The 19503-nt window shown below is 47.5% G+C and overlaps 1 protein-coding gene across 4 annotated transcripts in view; it reads left to right on the forward strand.

The window, feature by feature from the left end:
- MAPK8 (mitogen-activated protein kinase 8) overlaps positions 1-19503 on the forward strand; it is a 585436-nt gene that overhangs the window by 525065 nt on the left and 40868 nt on the right. For all 4 annotated transcript variants that reach the window (XM_086921791.1, XM_086921790.1, XM_086921789.1 and 1 more), the window contains exons 10-12: positions 8284-8408; positions 8987-9050; positions 9557-9634. In XM_086921791.1, coding sequence (XP_086777917.1) covers positions 8284-8408; positions 8987-9050; positions 9557-9634 — 267 coding nt within the window. The remainder of the gene's footprint in view (positions 1-8283; positions 8409-8986; positions 9051-9556; positions 9635-19503) is intronic.

A 19503-nucleotide genomic window follows, 5' to 3' on the forward strand; every position in this document is an offset into this window, starting at 1 on the left:
CCTGCAGTAAGTGTTGCACCATTCAAGTTAGGATCACAGGCAGACGCTCAGGAAGAAGGGTGCTGGTACATTGTTTTTAGGTCGAGGACGGCGTTCACGATTACCGAGCAGGAGCCGCCGAAGGCGCGGCAGCCCATCTCCCCGCAGGAGAACGCGGAGCCCATCGCCTCACCGGCCCGCTCCTCTGCTCGGAGGTACAGATCTCGCTCGAGATCACCCTTTTGCCGTCCAACATCCTGCTCTCGGTCGGCATCCAGGGGAAGAGCCGAGCCTGCCTCCAAAAGTCGCTCCGTTTCCATGTCTGTCTCTCCCAGGAAGTGATCCGCCATCGGGGAGGCCCACGAAGAAGAGGTAAGAGACATGCAAAAATAAAACATTTTTTTTTTCTGAAAGTTTCTGAAAGCCGCTTTAGCAATGTTTGCTTGATGACACGAAGACACATCGTTAAAGAAATACAGCAGTAAAGCATCTACATGTAATATTGAGGCTGTAATGCTGTGTTGTCAGTAGCCTGCTGCAAACACGACATGAGGAGTGACCTCTTCACACTTAAACCGAAATAGTGGTGTATAGGGTGCATTCTTAACGCGTGCTTCATCAGCCAGAGTCGTTGATGTCTCCTTTGCGCTCATCGACTTGTGGAAGTGGTGATAAACCAATCGTTTGCTCTTCATTGACTTTAACAACACCATGACCATATTTGATGGGTTTTTTTTATTATGAATTTCTGCCCAATTTAAAGCCAGCATTCAGTTTTCAAAACAGGTGCTTTGTCGTTTTGATTGCAGACATACAGGCGGCGCCACTGAAATGATGCACTTCTGCTTTTGCAGTGTTTTCTGCATAAATATTTATTTACCCCATGTGCCAAATCATCAGGCATCGCTGCATGAATTACACATTTCACCCCCAAAACGTTTAGCTCAAATATATTAAAAGGTACCTCAAAGTAAGTACCAAAGATGTAGGTCCTTTGTAAATGTTAGCTGGTCATCTTTTTATTTTTATACTCCGGCTGTAAACTGGTACTATTGAAAGAAAAATATTGCTGAGGTAGTGTTTGTTAAAGTTTCAAAAAAGTACAATAGTGACACAGAATATGCCACGTTGTGCCAAATAATGTGACTTTTATTGTTCGCATAAGTTAGCGAACCTTGCCACATAATTAAATCTTTTTTGTTGTTGCATAGTGTCAGTGGCCCTGTGTGTTGGTTGTTCGAATCGAATGTACAAAATTATTCTTCAGGCTTTTCAGGTTTTTCTTTAAACATTAGACGGTGTAAATACAGAGGAATGAATGTAGAAATGAAATGTAGAAAATGAAAACGTCTCTCTGACTTTGCCCATCCTCTGTGTGTGTGTGTGGGGGGGATCTGTGTGTGTGGCTCTGTGTGGGTAGCTTTTTTTGTAGGTGGCTCTGTGTGGGTGGCTCTGTCTGTGTGAGGGTGGCTCTGTGTGTGTGGGTGGCTCTGTGTGTGTGTGGGTTATGTGAATGACTCTGCGTGGGGGGCTCTGTGTGTGTGGGTGTAAATGCAATAGGTCATGCATATGCGAGCGATTAAGCTATTGCCATTATAAATGACAATGCCATTTATTTAACTATTAAGCTATTGGCAATGTAAATGACAATGCTATTTATTTATGATAAAAAAAAGTCATGAGCAATGCCAATAGCTCTACCTTTAATAATGCAGAGACCATTGCATTGTAAATGCTTGTTTATTGGGACCTTGAAGTCAAAGCAGAAATCAGTATTACTCTATGTAATCGCAATAAGGGCAATAACACCTAGACACAAAAAGAATTACAAACCATCTTCTCAAAACACACAATGTATGATTGCAAGCCGAGTCACATTCTTTGTCGTGCCCATTTGAGGAAATGAATCACAAAATCTGCCACTGGAATAGATGGGAAGGAGGATGGAAAGAGTTGCTGCAACTGAAATAGGACTGCCAACAATTTTGAAGTTCTAAAAGCGCAAACAATTTGGCCCTGTTCCATGGAGTTTGAAAGGACCTCTATCAATAAAGGCAAAAGACCAGACATACAAAGTGAACACATTTGCATGAACTCCAAGAATGTCAGTTTAAAGGGTCAATAGAGAATGCACACCCAGAAGAGAACACCACCATGGTGTAATTAGTTTACTTTCTTAAACCAATACAAGACCTAACCTTGAGGCATATACTGGAACTACGTTCCTATTCCGATTCATGAAGCTCAAAGGTTTCAAATGATCATGTTACAGTAAGTGCTGAGGAAGGTCAAGGTGAATTCATTACGGGTGGGCGGAATTTGCGTAGTTGCGCTATGCAAAGCTCCGCAAAACTGTAAAAAATCTCAGCGAGCACACAAAAGTTCTGCAAACACGCGGAATTGCTTGTTCCGCCCGTTCGCAATGCTTTTTTCCTATTCGCGAACGCTGTTTGCGTGCTTGGGAAGAAATATCAGTCGGACCCGCATTTTGAAAGCGCGAACAAGCAAAAAATTCTGTGAAACCGCGGATCGACGCCTGGTTGTTGACGGCAAGGACTCTGGGCTCTCTGCATCGATCGCTGTATCTGCGACGACAGAGGTGAGCCTGTTCTCGACGCCGAACGTCGTGTCGACGACGGTGGAGGTCTGCTCCTCGACGCCGATCGTCCCCGGGTTGACGACGGCGGAGGTTTCACACTTCTCGACACCGATCGTCGCCGGGTTGACGACGGCGGAGATGTGATGCTCCTCGACGCCGATCGTCGCCGGGTTGACGTCGGCGGAGGGCTCTTGTTCCTCGACGCCGAACGTCGCCGAGTTGACGACGGCGGAGGGTCTTGAATTCTCAACGTCGACTACGTACCTGAATCTCTTCTCGACGGCGAGCCCGCCGCCGAAGGTCGTTTTTTCGATAAATGACTCACCGGTAGATCTTTTCTCAGCGCCGAGCCTGAAGCTGAAGGGCGTGAAGTCTTGTTTTTAGAAGGTGTTCTAGGCCTCATGGAGCCCTTCTTTACCGGAGACCTTCCTCTGGATGACCTATGAGCCAGGCCATATATGAGAATCCTCTCCCTGTCCTTCAGAGTTCTTCCTGACAGGGTTTTGCAGTGAGGACAGGTCCTTAGATCATCTTCAGGCAGACAAAGTATACAGACTTCATGGTTGTCTGTCTTGGCCTTCTTTTTACCACAAGAAGGGCAGGTATCAAAAAGAGAAGGCATTTTGAGGAGAAAAAGCCAAAAAAACTGTCAATTAAAGACAGATTCTTACTTGACAAGATGTAAAACGTCGAAGTAAGCCAAGAAAGTTGTGAAAATGAAGTGAATTTCTGATAGAAATCCGAAATGAGTGGAGCTGTGTCACCAGGATCCTTCCTGAAGGAGCCGGAAAGAACAACTGACCTAACTGTCACCCCTGGGGCATGATGCAAAGCTGTGGGTCAGGAGTGCCTTAAAGGCACGGTGTCAGTTTATTGCATGCAGCTACCGGTTAGCTTTTCAGTCTTTTTAGACTGTGTGTTTGCAATGCAGCCTGGGAGCTTTCTATGCTTTGTGTTTTATAAGAATTTCTACTGTTTTCTGAGCATTAAAACAGTTCCAAAACAAACTTTATTGTTGTTTCTCATGTTTCTAATGCATGTTATTCATGTATGGTGGAAATTCTTTACAGCATGATTCAGCTCTCGTGTTTATTAGGCTGCAATTGCTATTTTTTATATATATATGATGAAGTGTTTTCTGAACATGAAACACGTTGGGAGGGAAATGACTATTGTGAGTTCCAGTTTGAGGTCGCATGCTGCTTCCTGAAATAAACTAAATTTGGCACCATTTTACCTGTGTGAGCGGAGTTTTCTACAGCAGGCAACTATTCTGGTTGGATTTTGAGCGGCTGCGCTTGAGCCGCGGAAGACTCCCCGGTGCTGTTTCGGCACCCCAGTGAGTGTGTCAAGCGACGGACTTACCAATGGACACAGGTGCCGTATTTGTGTGGGAGAAAGCAAGCAGCACGATGTACTTCAATTGGGCCACTAATCCACTTAGATAATACAGACAGAATGCAAAGTAATGGTTGATGCCCCTCACTGAAGGTTAACTACGAGAACCACGATTACCAGCAGGCCTCACTTCTGGCCACGCCCACTGAGGTCGAGTAATTGAATGCAAAGGTTGCCTCCCTTTAGTGCATCGCCATTTACTTTTGGTCCCAGAGCCCCTGATGAAGTGTTTTCTGAACATGAAACGCGTTGGGAGGGAAATGACTATTGTGAGTTCCAGTTTGAGGTCGCATGCTGCTTCCTGCAATAAACGAAATTTGGCATCATTTTACCTGTGTTAAGCGGAGTTTTCTACAGCAGGCAACTATTCTGGTTGTGTGTGTGTGTGTATGTGTGTCTATATATATATATATATGTATATTCACTGAAAAAAACCCTAGGTTTGACACCAGTTATAGTTAGCTGGAAATTTTACTGACATAAAACCATTGAAATTCCCACGTTATAGTTAGTTGGACTCACTATAACTTGCGTGCCTGCAATGCACTGCTGATGACGTCACATATTACATCACTCATGACATGGTCAGTGACATCACTGATGACACCATCCAGTGAATGTGTGTCTTTCTGAAAAATAAATATGTTTTATACATGTATATGTAAAGGTTGATGGAAGAATAAATGTTTAAATAAGTGCCTAAATGGATGTTTTAAAAAAAAAAAAGAAATTGATTGGTTAACTGGCTTATTAAGTGTATCTTAGTGAATACATATATTAGCGAGTAATGTTTAAATATTTAAATATATGTATCAGTGTTTCACTTTGTGTATAAGTGGCTGCATGGGTTGATGAGTAGCTACTTGTGTGTGTATATGGGTTATTAGATGTTTTTTTAGTATCCGTATGAGTGTCTGTATGGTTTGGTGGGGGTATTACTTAGCACATAGATGCATCAATGACTGACTCACTGTATGTGTTTTGAAGACAGCATATGTGCAGGACTGTATGGGTGGATGAGTGTGTATATGTGTGTGTTAGTGAGTGAATGACTGTCTCACTAGTGTCTTTATCAGTAACGGCATATGTTTTAATCTAGTATATGTGAGTATTGATGTATACAAGTGAGTATATGTGAGAGTGAGAGATTGTAAGAGTTCCTGTTTAAATAAGTATGTGTTTCTATAAGTGATTGTTTAAGAGAGTAAGTATGTGTAAGTTTCCTTAGAAGTAAGGTGGAAGTGTGTGTATAGTTGTATATGCAAATAAATGGATGTTCAATAGTTTATTTGCATGTGTGAGTATGTGTGTGAGTAACTTTTGGATGACTGTCGGTGTGTAACAGGATGTATAGGTGTATCACTACATATGATGAGTGAGTATATATATTAGTGACTATATAGAACTGTTGATGAATGAGTGGATGTGTATATAGATGGTGGAATTACTGAATTGGTTGTTGTAACTGGTATGGGTGTATCCATTTTTTTGAAAATGTTAGTTTCTATTTTTGAATGTGTTTCAAGGGTTACATTACACTGAAAGGAGGTCTGTCACTCTGTCACAAGGATGGAGTCATCAGTGATGTCATGAGTGATGTCACTACAGCAGGGAAGGATGCTACACCTAAGCCTGCTCACTTTGCATCTTCATACTTGGAGATTCAATTGCAACAGGTTGAACTCCTTCCTCCTGAGGTTGTTCAGGCCATCATGGTGGCTCTCCACAAAATCAACATATGCCAGCCACTCTAACGGATTGGTACCGTAACTGAAAAATTAACCCTTTACAGACTAAGTTGTCTGAGGGTTTGTTGCTTATTCCGTCCCTAGCCAAGCAGGTACTTGTCTAGGGCAGTGATAAGGGATACTTGTCGGCTCTTTCAGGCTTCTTGTGGTTTCCAGATGAGCCATTGTAATTCAAATCACCTATTATGATGAGGTTTTTTGAAAGATTTGCAACATTTGTTTCTACCAAAACTCTTTTGTGATGTTCTAGTGGGACTTGAATTTAGTCTTCACTTGTTTGATGTGTTCCCCTTTTGAGCTGCTGCGCAGTTGTCACTTGAGACTTCTGATCTTAAAGGCAGTTTTGCTCATTGCCATAACATTGGCTAGACACATGAGCCAACTTAAAGCTCTCTGTGTCAATCTACTTTATACCATTTTCTTTCCTGGCAAGCTGGTTCAGGGCTTCATACCTACCCAAATTAGTCACTCCATTCCATGTCGGTAAGGCTATCACCCTTAAGGCGTGTTTGCTCCACCTCGTCCTGCCAAAGAAGAAGTCAGACGTTATCATTTGGATCTTAAAATAGCATTGAGTTTCTACATGGAGTTTCAAGAAAGGGTGAGTGGACGATCTGCTTGTCGTAGTGTTTTCCGGTGCAAAGTATTTTAAAGCAGTACAAAAATATCTTCTTAAGGATTGTTCTCATCATAAAGATCTGCTAGGGACTGGTGAAAAAGTAGCCTCCAGAAGGCTACTGGATCATTCCACCAGGGCCAAAGCTGCTACCACTGCATTGACATGCAAAGTCAATGCAGTATGTATTTTACAATTATAAAGCGCACTGTAACCCTACGGACATCCTGGATGTCAGGCAATTATGTAAATGTCTGTTCAAACATTCACAAAGCACTACTGCCTCAACGTTTGTCGAGAGGTGATTTTTGCCTGCTTGGTCCTGGAGGACATTTTTTGTTTGAGCCAGTTCACAGAGCCACCACCAGAGAGGCATTATTTATTCAAAAGGTGAGTCAGCAGGTAGAAGTATCTATCAGGGAAAGGCAGCACCTTTCTCCTTCAGGCCACACTGGAATGACCACATTACACCGATTCTGATCACTCTTGAATGGTTGCTAGTTGAGGCCAGGACTATTTACTAGACTGCTGACATTGCCCATAAAGCTGTCCACACATCCAATTCCTATTGCTTGGCAGACAAACTCAAGCTATTAGGCGGCGCTAGACCATTGCGAAACACCAAAGCAATGCTGCTAGAACCCCCATCCTTTAAAAAGGAACGACTCACGGCACAATTCTTCTCAGGTAGTGCAACCAGAATTTGGAACTCATTACCTCCACATGTACGCACAACTACTGTGCTGGTGACTTTCAAAATGGACCTAAAAACCCTTCTCCAACGATATTTTAGCTAAGACATGGCAAGCAATTCTTGGCAGATATCTTCACTACTTCAGCTTTTTTACTGCTGGATATACCTCTGGTACATTTTGTTTCTCTGTAACGGTCTATCTTTTTGTTACTCTGGCCTTTGTAAATAGTTTTGGTAGTATTTGCTCATTTTAAACAATCTGTAAATTCCATTTAACAAAATATTTCTATTATAAATTGCTCTAGCCCCTTTGGATAATGTCTGCATCATATAAATATGCATAAATAAATCTGAAGCACAACTTGCCTTCGGCAATGTCCTTTCTGGTAGATACCCAATTTAGCTGCAGTCTTCTCACTAACACTTCCATCCTCTCCGTTCTGTGACAGGGCTCTTTTTGATATAAATGGGTCCCATATTATGGAGTTCTGCACACTGGTTAAAGCAGGAGCCTTCAACTTTTTCTTCAATAAGAGCTACTTACGTTCAATGAATATCATCCAGAGCTACTAATACTGCTATTGCAATAGTGAGCATATCAGACAAGATTACATTAGAGTTCACCTAAGGTAAGATTACAAGCAGTGACCACTTTAGTGTATCAGGCAGGGTTGCCACCAATAATGTAAAAAAGGCTTTATTAATTTAAAATGCCTTTATGTGGGTATATAGAACAGCCATAGTTGTAATACACCCTGTACCACTATGACTGTTTTTTCACTTGGCTGCATAGCAAAGTCTTGTAAAAACTCTCCAATATAGAGTGCAGCAGTTGGCACAATGCTTCTCATGGATATTTACTGCTGCGTCGGATCTCTGACAAAACGTCTTCTGGCCATCATGTTCAGAATAACCTCATATCCTCCATAATCTTTGAACAGTGGTTACCCCATTTCCCTAATGTTAGAGCGTGTGCATAGTGACCACTCCCTTCTTCATTTTATCAATCTTAAATACGTTACCAGTTTGGTATTTTCAGTTAAATTTAGCTATTCAGTAATGACTTGTTAAGTCTTTTGACTAAAAAGCTAATCTTTTGAACACTTACTTTGAATGCTTGTTTTTTCAACATGTGCATAAACAGTTTAATTCAGAGCGTACCCAAATGAAGGAGAATTAAAAGTAACATTGTCTTTACTTATTGCTGTTATCATTATTGTTAACCTCTTTATCCTTTATTTTTGCTTAGCCAGTCAAGCCAGAGACTTGCTTTCCAAGATGCTAGTGATTGATGCTTCAAAGCGGATATCTGTGGATGAAGCTCTCCTGCACCCCTACATAAACGTCTGGTATGACCCTCTCGAAGCTGAAGCAGTAAGTTTGTTTTACAACCTGTCAGAGTATTGTAATTTTTTTCAATTTTCAATGGCTGTTCCCTAGTGTTTGATGGTTTAGTGAAGACTCCCAATTACAGGGACACCTCTTGGGAGTGCACAAGTATGCATCCATCATCTAACATATCCAGTTTGTCTTATCTTGTCCACAATGTTTGTTTGCTGTGACCTGGCAGTAAATGTGCACAGCCAGTGCCGCTATATGAGGAGTGTATAACTTGTAAGCAGCATCACCACAAAGTTGGCATTCAGGATACGCAAGTACAATGTCTTGCATGTATTGAATGTGAAGTTTTTCTTGTGCCTGGTACCCATGGAGCAGAAGAATGGGGTATGGAGTGCAGATACAGGGTGTTGGAGGAAAGGAAAAGAATAATTGAGGCACAACAGTAGGAGAAGAAGATTGAGCAGAGAAGAATGGCAAAAGTAGACTTAGTGGAGAAAAAGTAGAAAGACGATTTGAAGGGAGAAAGATGGGGTTTAGGAATGGAAGGCACGCAGATCTCTTAAACAGTGGCATTATGCTTTTGACATCCCCCTTTTTTTTTTCCTCATCAGCCTCCACCGAAGATCCCAGACAGACAACTGGATGAGAGAGAGCACACAATTGATGAATGGAAAGGTATAGTTTCAGCCACAGTAATTACTCTGCATCACTATTGAAACATGGGCAACTACCTTTAATTCATTGGCTGAACATAAGTTTTAATCCAAATACTGCCCGTCTCACTCACCATTTTTTTAACCCTCCTGTGCATCACCTTTCAGTTTGGGAACTCTCTCCACTTAAGCTTTTACACTCAATCACTTTTTACCTCTTACACTTATACATTTAGTATTTTCTGTACCAGGGTTCACAGCACTTTAGTTGGGGCTCTTCATGTGCCTCATGTTTCATACCAGGCTTCTCTCTCTCTGCATCCTCTTTTGAAGCGAGGCATAAGTATTATTTCAACATGTACTCTTCTCTCTACATCTTGTAAACCTACGAATATTGTGCACCACCTCTATTCTCTGATAAACTTGTGGAATGTTTGCACTAGCCATGTTCACCTCTGCATGTTGCTGTTGTCTGCTGAGACAGACCCAAATACATGATCAATGACTCGCAGCATCTCTTCTTTTCAGAGCTGATCTACAAGGAGGTTCTGGATTGGGAAGAGCGAGTCAAGAAGGGTGTTATACGTGGGCAGCCGGCCCCTTTAGGTTGGTTCCTTTGTATTCGGTACTGAAAGCCCACTATAAAAAGACGTAACGCAAAATAACATGCTAGCACATTTCCTTTGAAGCTTATTTTGCACTAAGCGATAACTCACTAGACTGCAATCACTAGGTCTGTAGGCAGTGATAAGTCAATTTACTCTTATTGCTGCAGGTGTACTGTCACTTAGCATCAAGTGGTAAATCTCTCTGCTTCTACCATATATCGTAGATCATCTAAATTGTCTCTTTAATAGATTTCCAACTCATGAATTAAGCCGTATTTTCAAGTGATAACCCAGTACAGCTTCTGTGGAAGTTCAAGGACAGATAATTTTGAAGTCGAAATCCTATTTTCTTTATTTCTAAGGATGTCTGACATATGTCATAATTGTGTGATTCAGGTGCCGGTGGTTAGTACATGGTTAGTACATGAAGAAAAAGGATTGACACTTTGGAAGTCCTCTTCATTCGCCCTCAAGCTCTGACTCCTTAACCTTTGTTACATTTTCTTTTCAGATTAAAGAACGTTTGCTGATTCTTGCCTAACAGCTTTTTAAAACTTATGGCATCCTCATTGATTCATTCCCTTTTACTTGGCATCCTCTTCATCCTCTAGTTCTTCAAAACAATTAATTGATTTTATGAACTAGGTATTCAACAATTTTTCACACCAAATTCACATAACTACTGTTTTTGTCCTGGACACATCCCTAAAATTGAGTGCTCTTTCTCTGCTGTCCTCCCATGTAGGCGCTAATGTGCCCTGTCACAGGAAGCAGTCTCATTATTTCTTGGCACCGTATCTTTCCAATAGCAGTACAAGGCACTGCATGCCTGAAGGTCCCTAAAGCAGTGTCACATTAGTAGCACATTCACCTCATTGTAAAAGACTCAAACCTCAGCTAAAGAGATGAGTGCCCTCAGCCTCGCTCCTCCCAGAGGCCATATGTATGTGGAAAGGGAGCCCCAAGGCTTTACTCTCACTAGAAACAAATGACTTATTATTTTGTCCTTAAAGCTCACTTAAACCCTTCCTTAGGTTGGAAGTATCAACTTTCTTCCTCCAGCACCTCTAGATTGGACTATAGAAAAAAATCTCCCCAGAGGATAATTTTTAAAGATGTTTGCTGTAGAAAAATGTGTCTTTTCAGATGACCTGCACAAATCGTACATTTATGGTGCATACCCCGATGGTACAGCTGAAGACTGCAAAATTGCAAGACATTTTCAACGAAAACGTTCAATAACTATGAGGGATGGTAAGAAAAAGGTGTCCAAAGCACATACCAGTGACATCAAAAATCGAAATTATGTAGCTCTGGTTCACCTGAGCATCAAGAAAAACTGTGTAAAAATCTCTTGGGACTAGGAGCACAGAAGGTATTGTCCAGTGACCGTCCTCTTCTCGGGTAAATAAGGTAGAGATAGCTCCATCGTCATTGATACCATCAGTAGTGCCATTGATGACCCTGGTTAACGTCTCATGCCAACACAAACAAGCATTTGCAATGCAATAGGTCTCGCATTTGCAAGAGTTTAAGCTATTGGCCTTGTAAATGACAATGCCTTTCATTTTTCCGTTTTGATAATTAACACATAAATAAAAGGCATTGTCATTTACAATGCCAATAGCTCAAACTCTTATAAATGCGAGACCTATTTAATTTCAAAGAAGGAGCCGCCATTGTCCGGGGCTACTTGGAAAGTGAAAGCCCGCATAGCGTGCGCTGAATGGTTCAGGAATGCATGTCGTGCCTGCAGCAGGAGAGACTCAGTATATCGTGTAACAGAAGTAAAAGGGCAGTCATCATGGGAGGTTACAAATGAAGACAAGGTGGTACTAAGGAGGGACTAACAAGCCTATTAATGAATTGGAAGCCAGCATTTACAGAGGGCAATGACACAAGCCAATTATGGTTGGAAAACTGCCAAAACTGCAGTCTACTTTTATTCTTCCATGTACATCTGCCCAATTAACATCCTCATCAGAGACATCAGCAGGCTGTCAACGGCCCTGCTGATGGAGTGACTATCTATGAAGACTATCTGAAAGAAACACGTTAGTGTTAGATTCCTTACCTTAGAATATCCCCAGGCGTCAGTCTGGATCCGGAAACTTTTGCGTAGCCGTACCCCTGCGCGTCGGTAGGCGTCGTCTGCAGGCGTCCCCTGCGGCTCCGCGTCCGTCGTCGGCGTCGTGCGCCGTGATGACGTCGCTGGAGTATATAGACGCCGCCTCCGCGCGCTGACGTCAGTTCTTTTTTCCGCGCCAGTGGACGCAGATCTGAAGAGCAGTACTCCGGTCTTTGACCAAGTTTTTCGAATTGTTATTTCACTCTTGTGCCTGATAGGATGCCTGGGTTCAAGCACTGTGATGACTGTGAGCGCACGATGTCGGTCACGGACCATCACCGCCTCTGTCTCCGGTGTCTGGGCCCCGACCACGACGTGGACTCCTGCGTCGACTGCCGGGCCCTCACCAACAAGGCTAGGCGGGAGCGGTCCCGCAAGCTACTGGAGCTCCGGATGTCGGCCCCACGTCGGGACCGGGAGCGGTCCCGGTCCGGCCGGAGGTCGAGAGAGCGTTCGAGGGAGCGGTCGCGGAGCCGCGCCGAGCGTTCCGGAAGTCGACACCACTCGTTGGGCTCATCAGGTAAGAAGCACAAGAAGTCGGGGCATCGTCATCGTACCCCCGACTCCCCCCCCCGACGCTCGCGCGATGCGGCCGGGGGCTCGGGTGACCCCAACCCCGCGGCTCCGCGAGAGTCGCCGGCGCGGCCTGCCTCATACCCTCCGGTCCCTGGGCATGGCGCGACGCCTGAGGAGATCGAGGCGTTCCTCATGGCCATGAGGGCGCTCGGTTCTCCGACGGGGCCTACGGCGCCTTCGGGCCCAGTGCCACCGTCTGGGGGCCCTAGCGGTTCCGGTGTCCCTGCCTCGGCGCCGTCGGGTGCTCCGGCCCCGGCGCCGCCGACGGCTCCGACCCCGGCGCCGCAAGGGCCTTCGGGATCGGCGCCGGCTGGTCTTCCGGCCTCTCCGGCGCCGTTACCATCGGGGTTACCCCCGACGCCGTCCCCGCACGGCGCCGGTTCTCCGGTGCCGGCTCCGGCCGGCAACGGGGCTCCGACGCCGGCTCCGGGCGGCGCCGTCCCCTTACCTTCCCCGCGCCGGTGGGGCCCATGAACCCCGAGGAGCCGGTCTACATCGTTGACTCCGAATACGGAGAAGATGAAGAGTTCGGTGAAGGTTGGGAGGGGTCCGAGGACCCTCTGTCATGCGAGTGCCAGTATGACCCGGACTGGACAGGTGACTTGGGGGATGCCAGTGGTCTGGACGACTCTCCTAACCCTGGTTTGATCTCTCCTCCTTCCGTGGCATCGGTGGAGGGAGCTGCATGTTCGAGGCATGTGGGCTGCTGAATTCATATCTGTGCATAGATCGCCACCTAGTGTTGGGTCCGGATGATTGCACATTGTTGTCCTGGAAGAGTCTTCGAAGTATCACGAGATAGATGGCTCCTCCCCTGGACTACAGTGCGCATGGGCATCACCTCCATCCCCAGATTGTTTTTTTTCCGCCATTGGGTTCGGATGTGTTTCGGTTCCCTCTGTCGGAACCGATAGTTGTTCAACTTCAACTCGAGACCAAAAGGTCTTTAGGCTGGGCGTCGGTATAGTTGCGTACGGGTTTCTTTCTGACTCTCAGCTCCGATCTCTTGCTGCCCTTCCACGTGCTTTCGGCGCGGACGGGCCTACACTACACTCTTGCTATGGAGCGAACTCCGTTTAAGAAGTGCCCGGTGTGTAACTCTAAATATTCACACCTCGACGTGCACCCTGCTTGTCACCGGATCACCGCGAAGACACCTGCATGGAGTGTTCGAAATTCCGGAGCAAGAAGACTTTAAAGATTCGTCGAGCCAATAGGCTCCAGGCTCAGTTATCGGCTACGGCGCCCCCACCAGATGACATTTTCCAAGAATCTATCGAGGGAGAAGACGACGTGCAAGGTTCGGACTCTAATCCCGCATCCGAGGGGGAGACCTACGACGCGGGTGCGGAGAACTTTGACGAAGTCACCGACGACGATCAGGCTTTTGCCACGATGGGTGATAGCTCGGAGGAGGAGCATCCCCAACCTGACTCAGGGGTTATTCCCCTTCATACGACCCAGGTCGAGGGATCGCCTTCGGGCCTTACCCAAGATCTAACTATGAGTCCTACGTCCCCGCCTCCGGGCCCGGTCACGGACATTTATGAACCATCACTTACGTCGAAGAAAACGAAAGTGAAGCCAACTGGTCACGCATCCTCGGATGCGAAACCGAAAGTGAAAGTTGCGCTGGTGAAGACGGTTCTGGAGGCGTCAACTTCCAAGAAAACCAAAATGGCCGACTTGAAGAGCCACGCCAAAATGGCCGACCCGAAACCCTCGGGGTCGGCGCCGAAGGCGAAGTCCTCCGACACGGCTGCGTCGGCGCCGAAAGGGGTCGCGGACCCGAAGGAGGCTCCAATGAAGCGTCAGGGCGACGACGCGCATAGGCATGGGGCCTCGGCCCCGAAGAAGGTGCCTGCCGGCGATCAGGCTCTCGACGATGTGGGGTCGTTCGAGCCGGTCCAGCCCTCTCCAGCCTGGACGAAGAAGGTAGCGGAATCCTTGCAGCGGATTCGAAAGGCCAGTGTTGTTCCCGCTCAGGACACCAGTACGCCTAAGCTCACGCCTAAGCCTGCGAGAGAGCAAACGCCTATCCGTTTCACTCTACCGCCCAAGTCGGCGCCGAAGGCCTTCGCGCCGAAACAAGGCGGACCCTCGAAGGAGTTAACGCCGAAGGCTGCCTTGGCGGTGTCGAAGCTTCGTCTCCAGCCGCTTGCAGAAGAGGAACGGCGTGAGGTAATCATCGACACCAACACCGGGAAACTGTCGCTCCTCAAACGGAAGATCACGACGGAGCCGGCGTTGGAGCCTTTTAAGATCCCTCTCAAAAACAAAAGGGACTCCGAGGACTCTTCGGCTTTGGTGGAACCTGTGTCCCCACAAACCCTAGGACACTCGCCGACGCATTCCGCTGCAGCCGATGCGGACGAGGAAGATGCAGAGTACGACTATCCGGCGTACTCGGATCCGGAGGAGGAGCACGTTCCGTGGTCCGCCGGAGGCGACACGGAGGACCCGCAGTCGGGTCAGGACACTCAACTTTTTGCGGCCAAGACGTCCCCGACTGAGGACTCGGCGGCCTTCAATGCTCTGATAGAGAGAGCTGCTGCTAACCACGACGTCGAGCTGCACTCGGACCCCGTGGATGTGGACTTCTTATTCGACACCTTCTCGGTAGCCGAAAAGTCAGTCAAAACGCTACCGATGCTTAAGGGGGTGCTTAAACATGCAACTGAGGTTTTCAAGGAGCCCACCCGAGCGCGTGTGGTCAACCCTCTCATCGACAGGAAATATAAGGCAGCGCCCACGGATCCTACATATATCAAGGGACACTTGCCATTGGACTCCTTGGTTGTTTCCAACGCTCGGAAGAGGGCGAACTCTCAAACTACTGGTGACGCTCCTCCCCCAGACAAAGAGTCCAAGATCTTTGAGGCCTCAGGCAAACGGATTGCTGCACAGGCAGCTAATATCTGGAGAATATCTAACACCCAAGCCTTACTTGCACGTTATGATAGGGCCCATTATGACACATTAGAGGCCATACTGCAACACTTGCCTGACCAATACAAGGAGGCAGGAGAGATGCTGATTCAGGAGGGTAAACTCATTAGGAATGCATCCATCAAATGTGCACTGGATGTGGCAGACACAGCCTCCAGGGCTATCAATACCAGTGTGCTGATTAGACGCCATGCCTGGCTTAGAATTTCGGGGTTCAAACCCGACATCCAAACTACGATACTGAATCAAACAGTGAATCCTGACCACCTGTTTGGCCCTGAGGTGGATGCCACACTGGAAAAAATGAAAAAAGATACGGAAACTGCCAAGTCAATGGGGACTTTACAAAGTCAGCAGTTTCGGAGTGGTTCCTTTCGCCGCTCAAACTCCAGAGGCACCTCAAGGGGACAGGCATCCCAGTCCACACAATATTACAAGAGTAACACCCAAGCCTCGTATAACAACAAGGGTAGAGGTGGTTACAGAGGCAATAATGTCAAGGGCAGGGGACGTGGAAACAATAGCTCCAGGTCCACCGCCACCAACAAACAGTGACGTCTTGTCACTGCCCCCCGACCATACAACACCGGTCGGGGGGAGACTCCAGCAGTTCCTGCCGGCGTGGAAGTCCATCACCACGGACAGGTGGGTGAGGTCTATTATCCAGTACGGGTACTGTCTAGAGCTTACGTCCATTCCACCGGACATACCCCCAAGGAGCCGTCCTATGTCAGGCGAGCACTTGACCTTGTTGCAGCAAGAAGTTCTAGTCATGCTGCAAAAAGGGGCGATAGAGCTCGTTCCATTGCAAGAGCGGGGAACAGGGGTTTACTCCCTGTATTTTCTGATTCCCAAGAAGGACGGATCCCTCAGGCCGATCCTGGACCTCAGGCCCCTGAACTGGTACATCCTCTCGGAGCACTTCCATATGCTCACGTTGCAGCAGGTGCTTCCCCTGCTTCAACAGGGGGACTTCCTGGCTACGCTGGATCTGAAAGATGCCTATTTTCATATCCCCCTGCATCCTTCCCACAGGAAGTATCTCAGATTCACGATCTTAGACCAGCATTACCAGTTCAGGGTTCTGCCGTTCGGGGTCACCACGGCACCGAGAGTGTTTACCAAGTGCCTAGCGACTGTGGCAGCGCATCTCCGTCGCCAGCACGTCCACGTCTTTCCCTACCTGGACGACTGGCTCATTCAAGCAAGGACAGAACAGCAGTGCGTCGACCACGTGTCACGCACCATTCATCTCCTGCACGATCTGGGATTCTCTCTGAACTACCCAAAGTCCCATCTCCAGCCCGCCCACGTGCGACAGTATCTGGGCGCGACAATAGACACTCTGGCAGCCACTGCGCAGCCGAATTCAGTGAGAATCGCCAGTATCCAGGCGCTGATCCAACGATTCAGACCCCAACACCCGCTTCCAGCGAAGGTGTTCATGCAGTTGATAGGCATGATGGCCTCCTGCATCTCCATTGTCCCGCACGCGAGACTACATATGCGTCCGCTTCAGGAGTGCCTTGCACGTCAGTGGACTCAGGCTCGTGGGCAACTGACAGACCTAGTGTTGGTGAGCGGTCGGGCATACAACTCTCTGCATTGGTGGAATCCACACAACCTTTGCAAGGGCCGACCATTCTAAGAGCCTGTCCCACAGATTATCCTGACGACGGACGCCTCTCTCCAGGGATGGGGAGCGCATGTACTCCATTACACTGTGCAGGGACTATGGACACTACAGCAAAGGAAGATGCACATCAATGTGTTGGAACTGATGGCAATCTTCATGGCCTTGAAGGCGTTCAAAGTACATCTGTGCAACAAAGTCGTGTTGATCCGGATGGACAACATGACGGCCATGTACTACATTCAGAAGCAGGGAGGCACACACTCTCCACAGCTGTCTCATCTGGCTCAGAGCATGTGGAAGTGGGCCATTCAGAGGAACATCTTCCTCATGGCAGAGCATCTCCCGGGCAAGGACAATCAAATGGCGGATCTGCTCAGCAGGCACAGCCATCAGATGCACGAGTGGGAGATGCATCCATCAGTACTCCAACCGTACTTCCAAAGGTGGGGTCATCCAGAGATAGACCTGTTCGCCACAAAGGAGAACGCAAAATGCCAAAGCTTCGCCGGCAGATTCCCACACCCCCAATCACAGGGCAATGCGATGTGGATGAACTGGTCAGGCAGATTTGCGTACGCTTTTCCCCCAGCACCTCTGATACCGCTGGTGGCACGCAAGCTCAGGCAGCACTCGATGACTCTCATCCTGGTTGCTCCAACGTGGGCTCGCCAACCATGGTACACCACGTTTCTAGAACTGTCCGTGGTGCCGCATCAAAGGCTTCATCTCACTCCCAGCCTTCTGACGCAGAGCCATGGCGACATTCAGCACCCAGATCCGCAACAGCTCAACCTGGCGATCTGGCTCCTGAAGTCCTAGAGTTTGGCTACCTCAATCTTCCTCCCGATTGCATGAACATCATTCGGGAGGCAAGGAAGCCCACTACCAGAGCTTGTTATGCGGCTAAATGGAAGAGGTTTGTCATCTACTGTGCTAACCACAACATTGACCCTCTAGATGCTTCCATTCAAAACATCATTTGCTATCTTTTCCACCTGTATCAATGCAATCTGGCATACTCTTCCATCCGCATTCACCTGTCTGCTATGGCAGCATACCTCCAGAATAGGCAACACCTGTCACTCTTCAAGGTCCCTGCTATCAAGGCCTTTCTGGAAGTACTCAAAAGGGTCATTCCACCAAGGACCCCACCAGCTCCAGAATGGAACCTCAATGTGGTTCTTACGAGGCTGATGGGTCCTCCCTTTGAGCCACTGCACTCTTGTGAGCTTCAGTTTCTGACTTGGAAGGTTGCGTTCTTAGTAGCAATTGCATCGCTACGGAGGGTTAGCGAGCTGCAGGCGCTCACCATCCAAGAACCTTTCTTCCAGGTACATGCTAACAGGGTGGTGCTCCGCACTAACCCTAAATTCCTACCCAAAGTGGTATCCCAATTCCACTTAAACCAGACAATTGAATTGCCGGTGTTTTTCCAAAACCCAGAGACGCTGGCGGAGCGCATGCTCCACACCCTTGATGTTAAGAGGGCCTTGATGTATTATGTAGACAGGACAAAAGATTTTCGCAAAACCAAGCAGCTTTTTGTTGCTTTTGCCACTCACCACAAGGGAAACGCTATCTCTAAGGCAGGGATTGCTAGGTGGATAGTAAAGTGCATTCAGATCTGTTACGCTAAAGCTAAGCGCACTCTCACTATCCCACCGAGGGCCCACTCCACCAGGAAGTTGGGGGCCTCAATGGCTTTCCTAGGTAACATTCCCTTAGAAGATATCTGTAGAGCAGCCACATGGTCTACCACACATACTTTCACTAAACACTACTGTGTAGACGTGCATTCCAAACAGCAGGCAGCTGTTGGTCAGGCTGTTCTAAAAACGCTTTTTCAGACTGCTGCAGCTGGCACGGGCGGCCGCCGTTAATGGAGGGACTGCTATGTATTCTGTGCACAGATATGAATTCAGCAGCCCACATGCCTCGAACTGCAAATGCTACTTACCAGTATGCATCTGTTCTTGGCATGTAGGGCTGCTGACATTCATATCGCCCACCCTCCTCCCCGGCGCCTGTAGCAGCTGCAGAATTCATTCATATACATACAAATGCTCATAGCATGGTCATCACTCACATTCTTCACTCCATCTCTGCCAATGGCTACAAACAATCTGGGGATGGAGGCGATGCCCATGCGCACTGTAGTCCAGGGGAGGAGCCACCTATCTCGTGATACTTCGAAGACTCTTCCAGGACAACAATGTGCAATCATCCGGACCCAACACTAGGTGGCGATCTATGCACAGATATGAATGTCAGCAGCCCTACATGCCAAGAACAGATGCATACTGGTAAGTAGCATTTGCAATTCAGTGGTGCTGATGAGGGCTGCCAAGGCCTTACACCTTGAGCTCCCCGTCGCGGCCGTGAGGCCTAACATCCTCACTGAGGTCTTCAAACCGCAGTCATGCCCACAGGAGCCACTGCTGCCGTTTAATGAAGCCTTGTCAGACGTTCTGTTGGGCACGTGGTCCAGGCCCGCTTCAGGTGCGCCTGTTGATCGGAACGTGGCCAGGCGCCACCGTCCTTGTCCGGACGACCCCAAGTTCCTGTCTACCCACCCCAC

This window comes from Lissotriton vulgaris, chromosome 5 (assembly GCF_964263255.1).
Source record: "Lissotriton vulgaris chromosome 5, aLisVul1.2, whole genome shotgun sequence".
Classification (NCBI taxonomy): Eukaryota; Metazoa; Chordata; class Amphibia; order Caudata; family Salamandridae; genus Lissotriton; species Lissotriton vulgaris.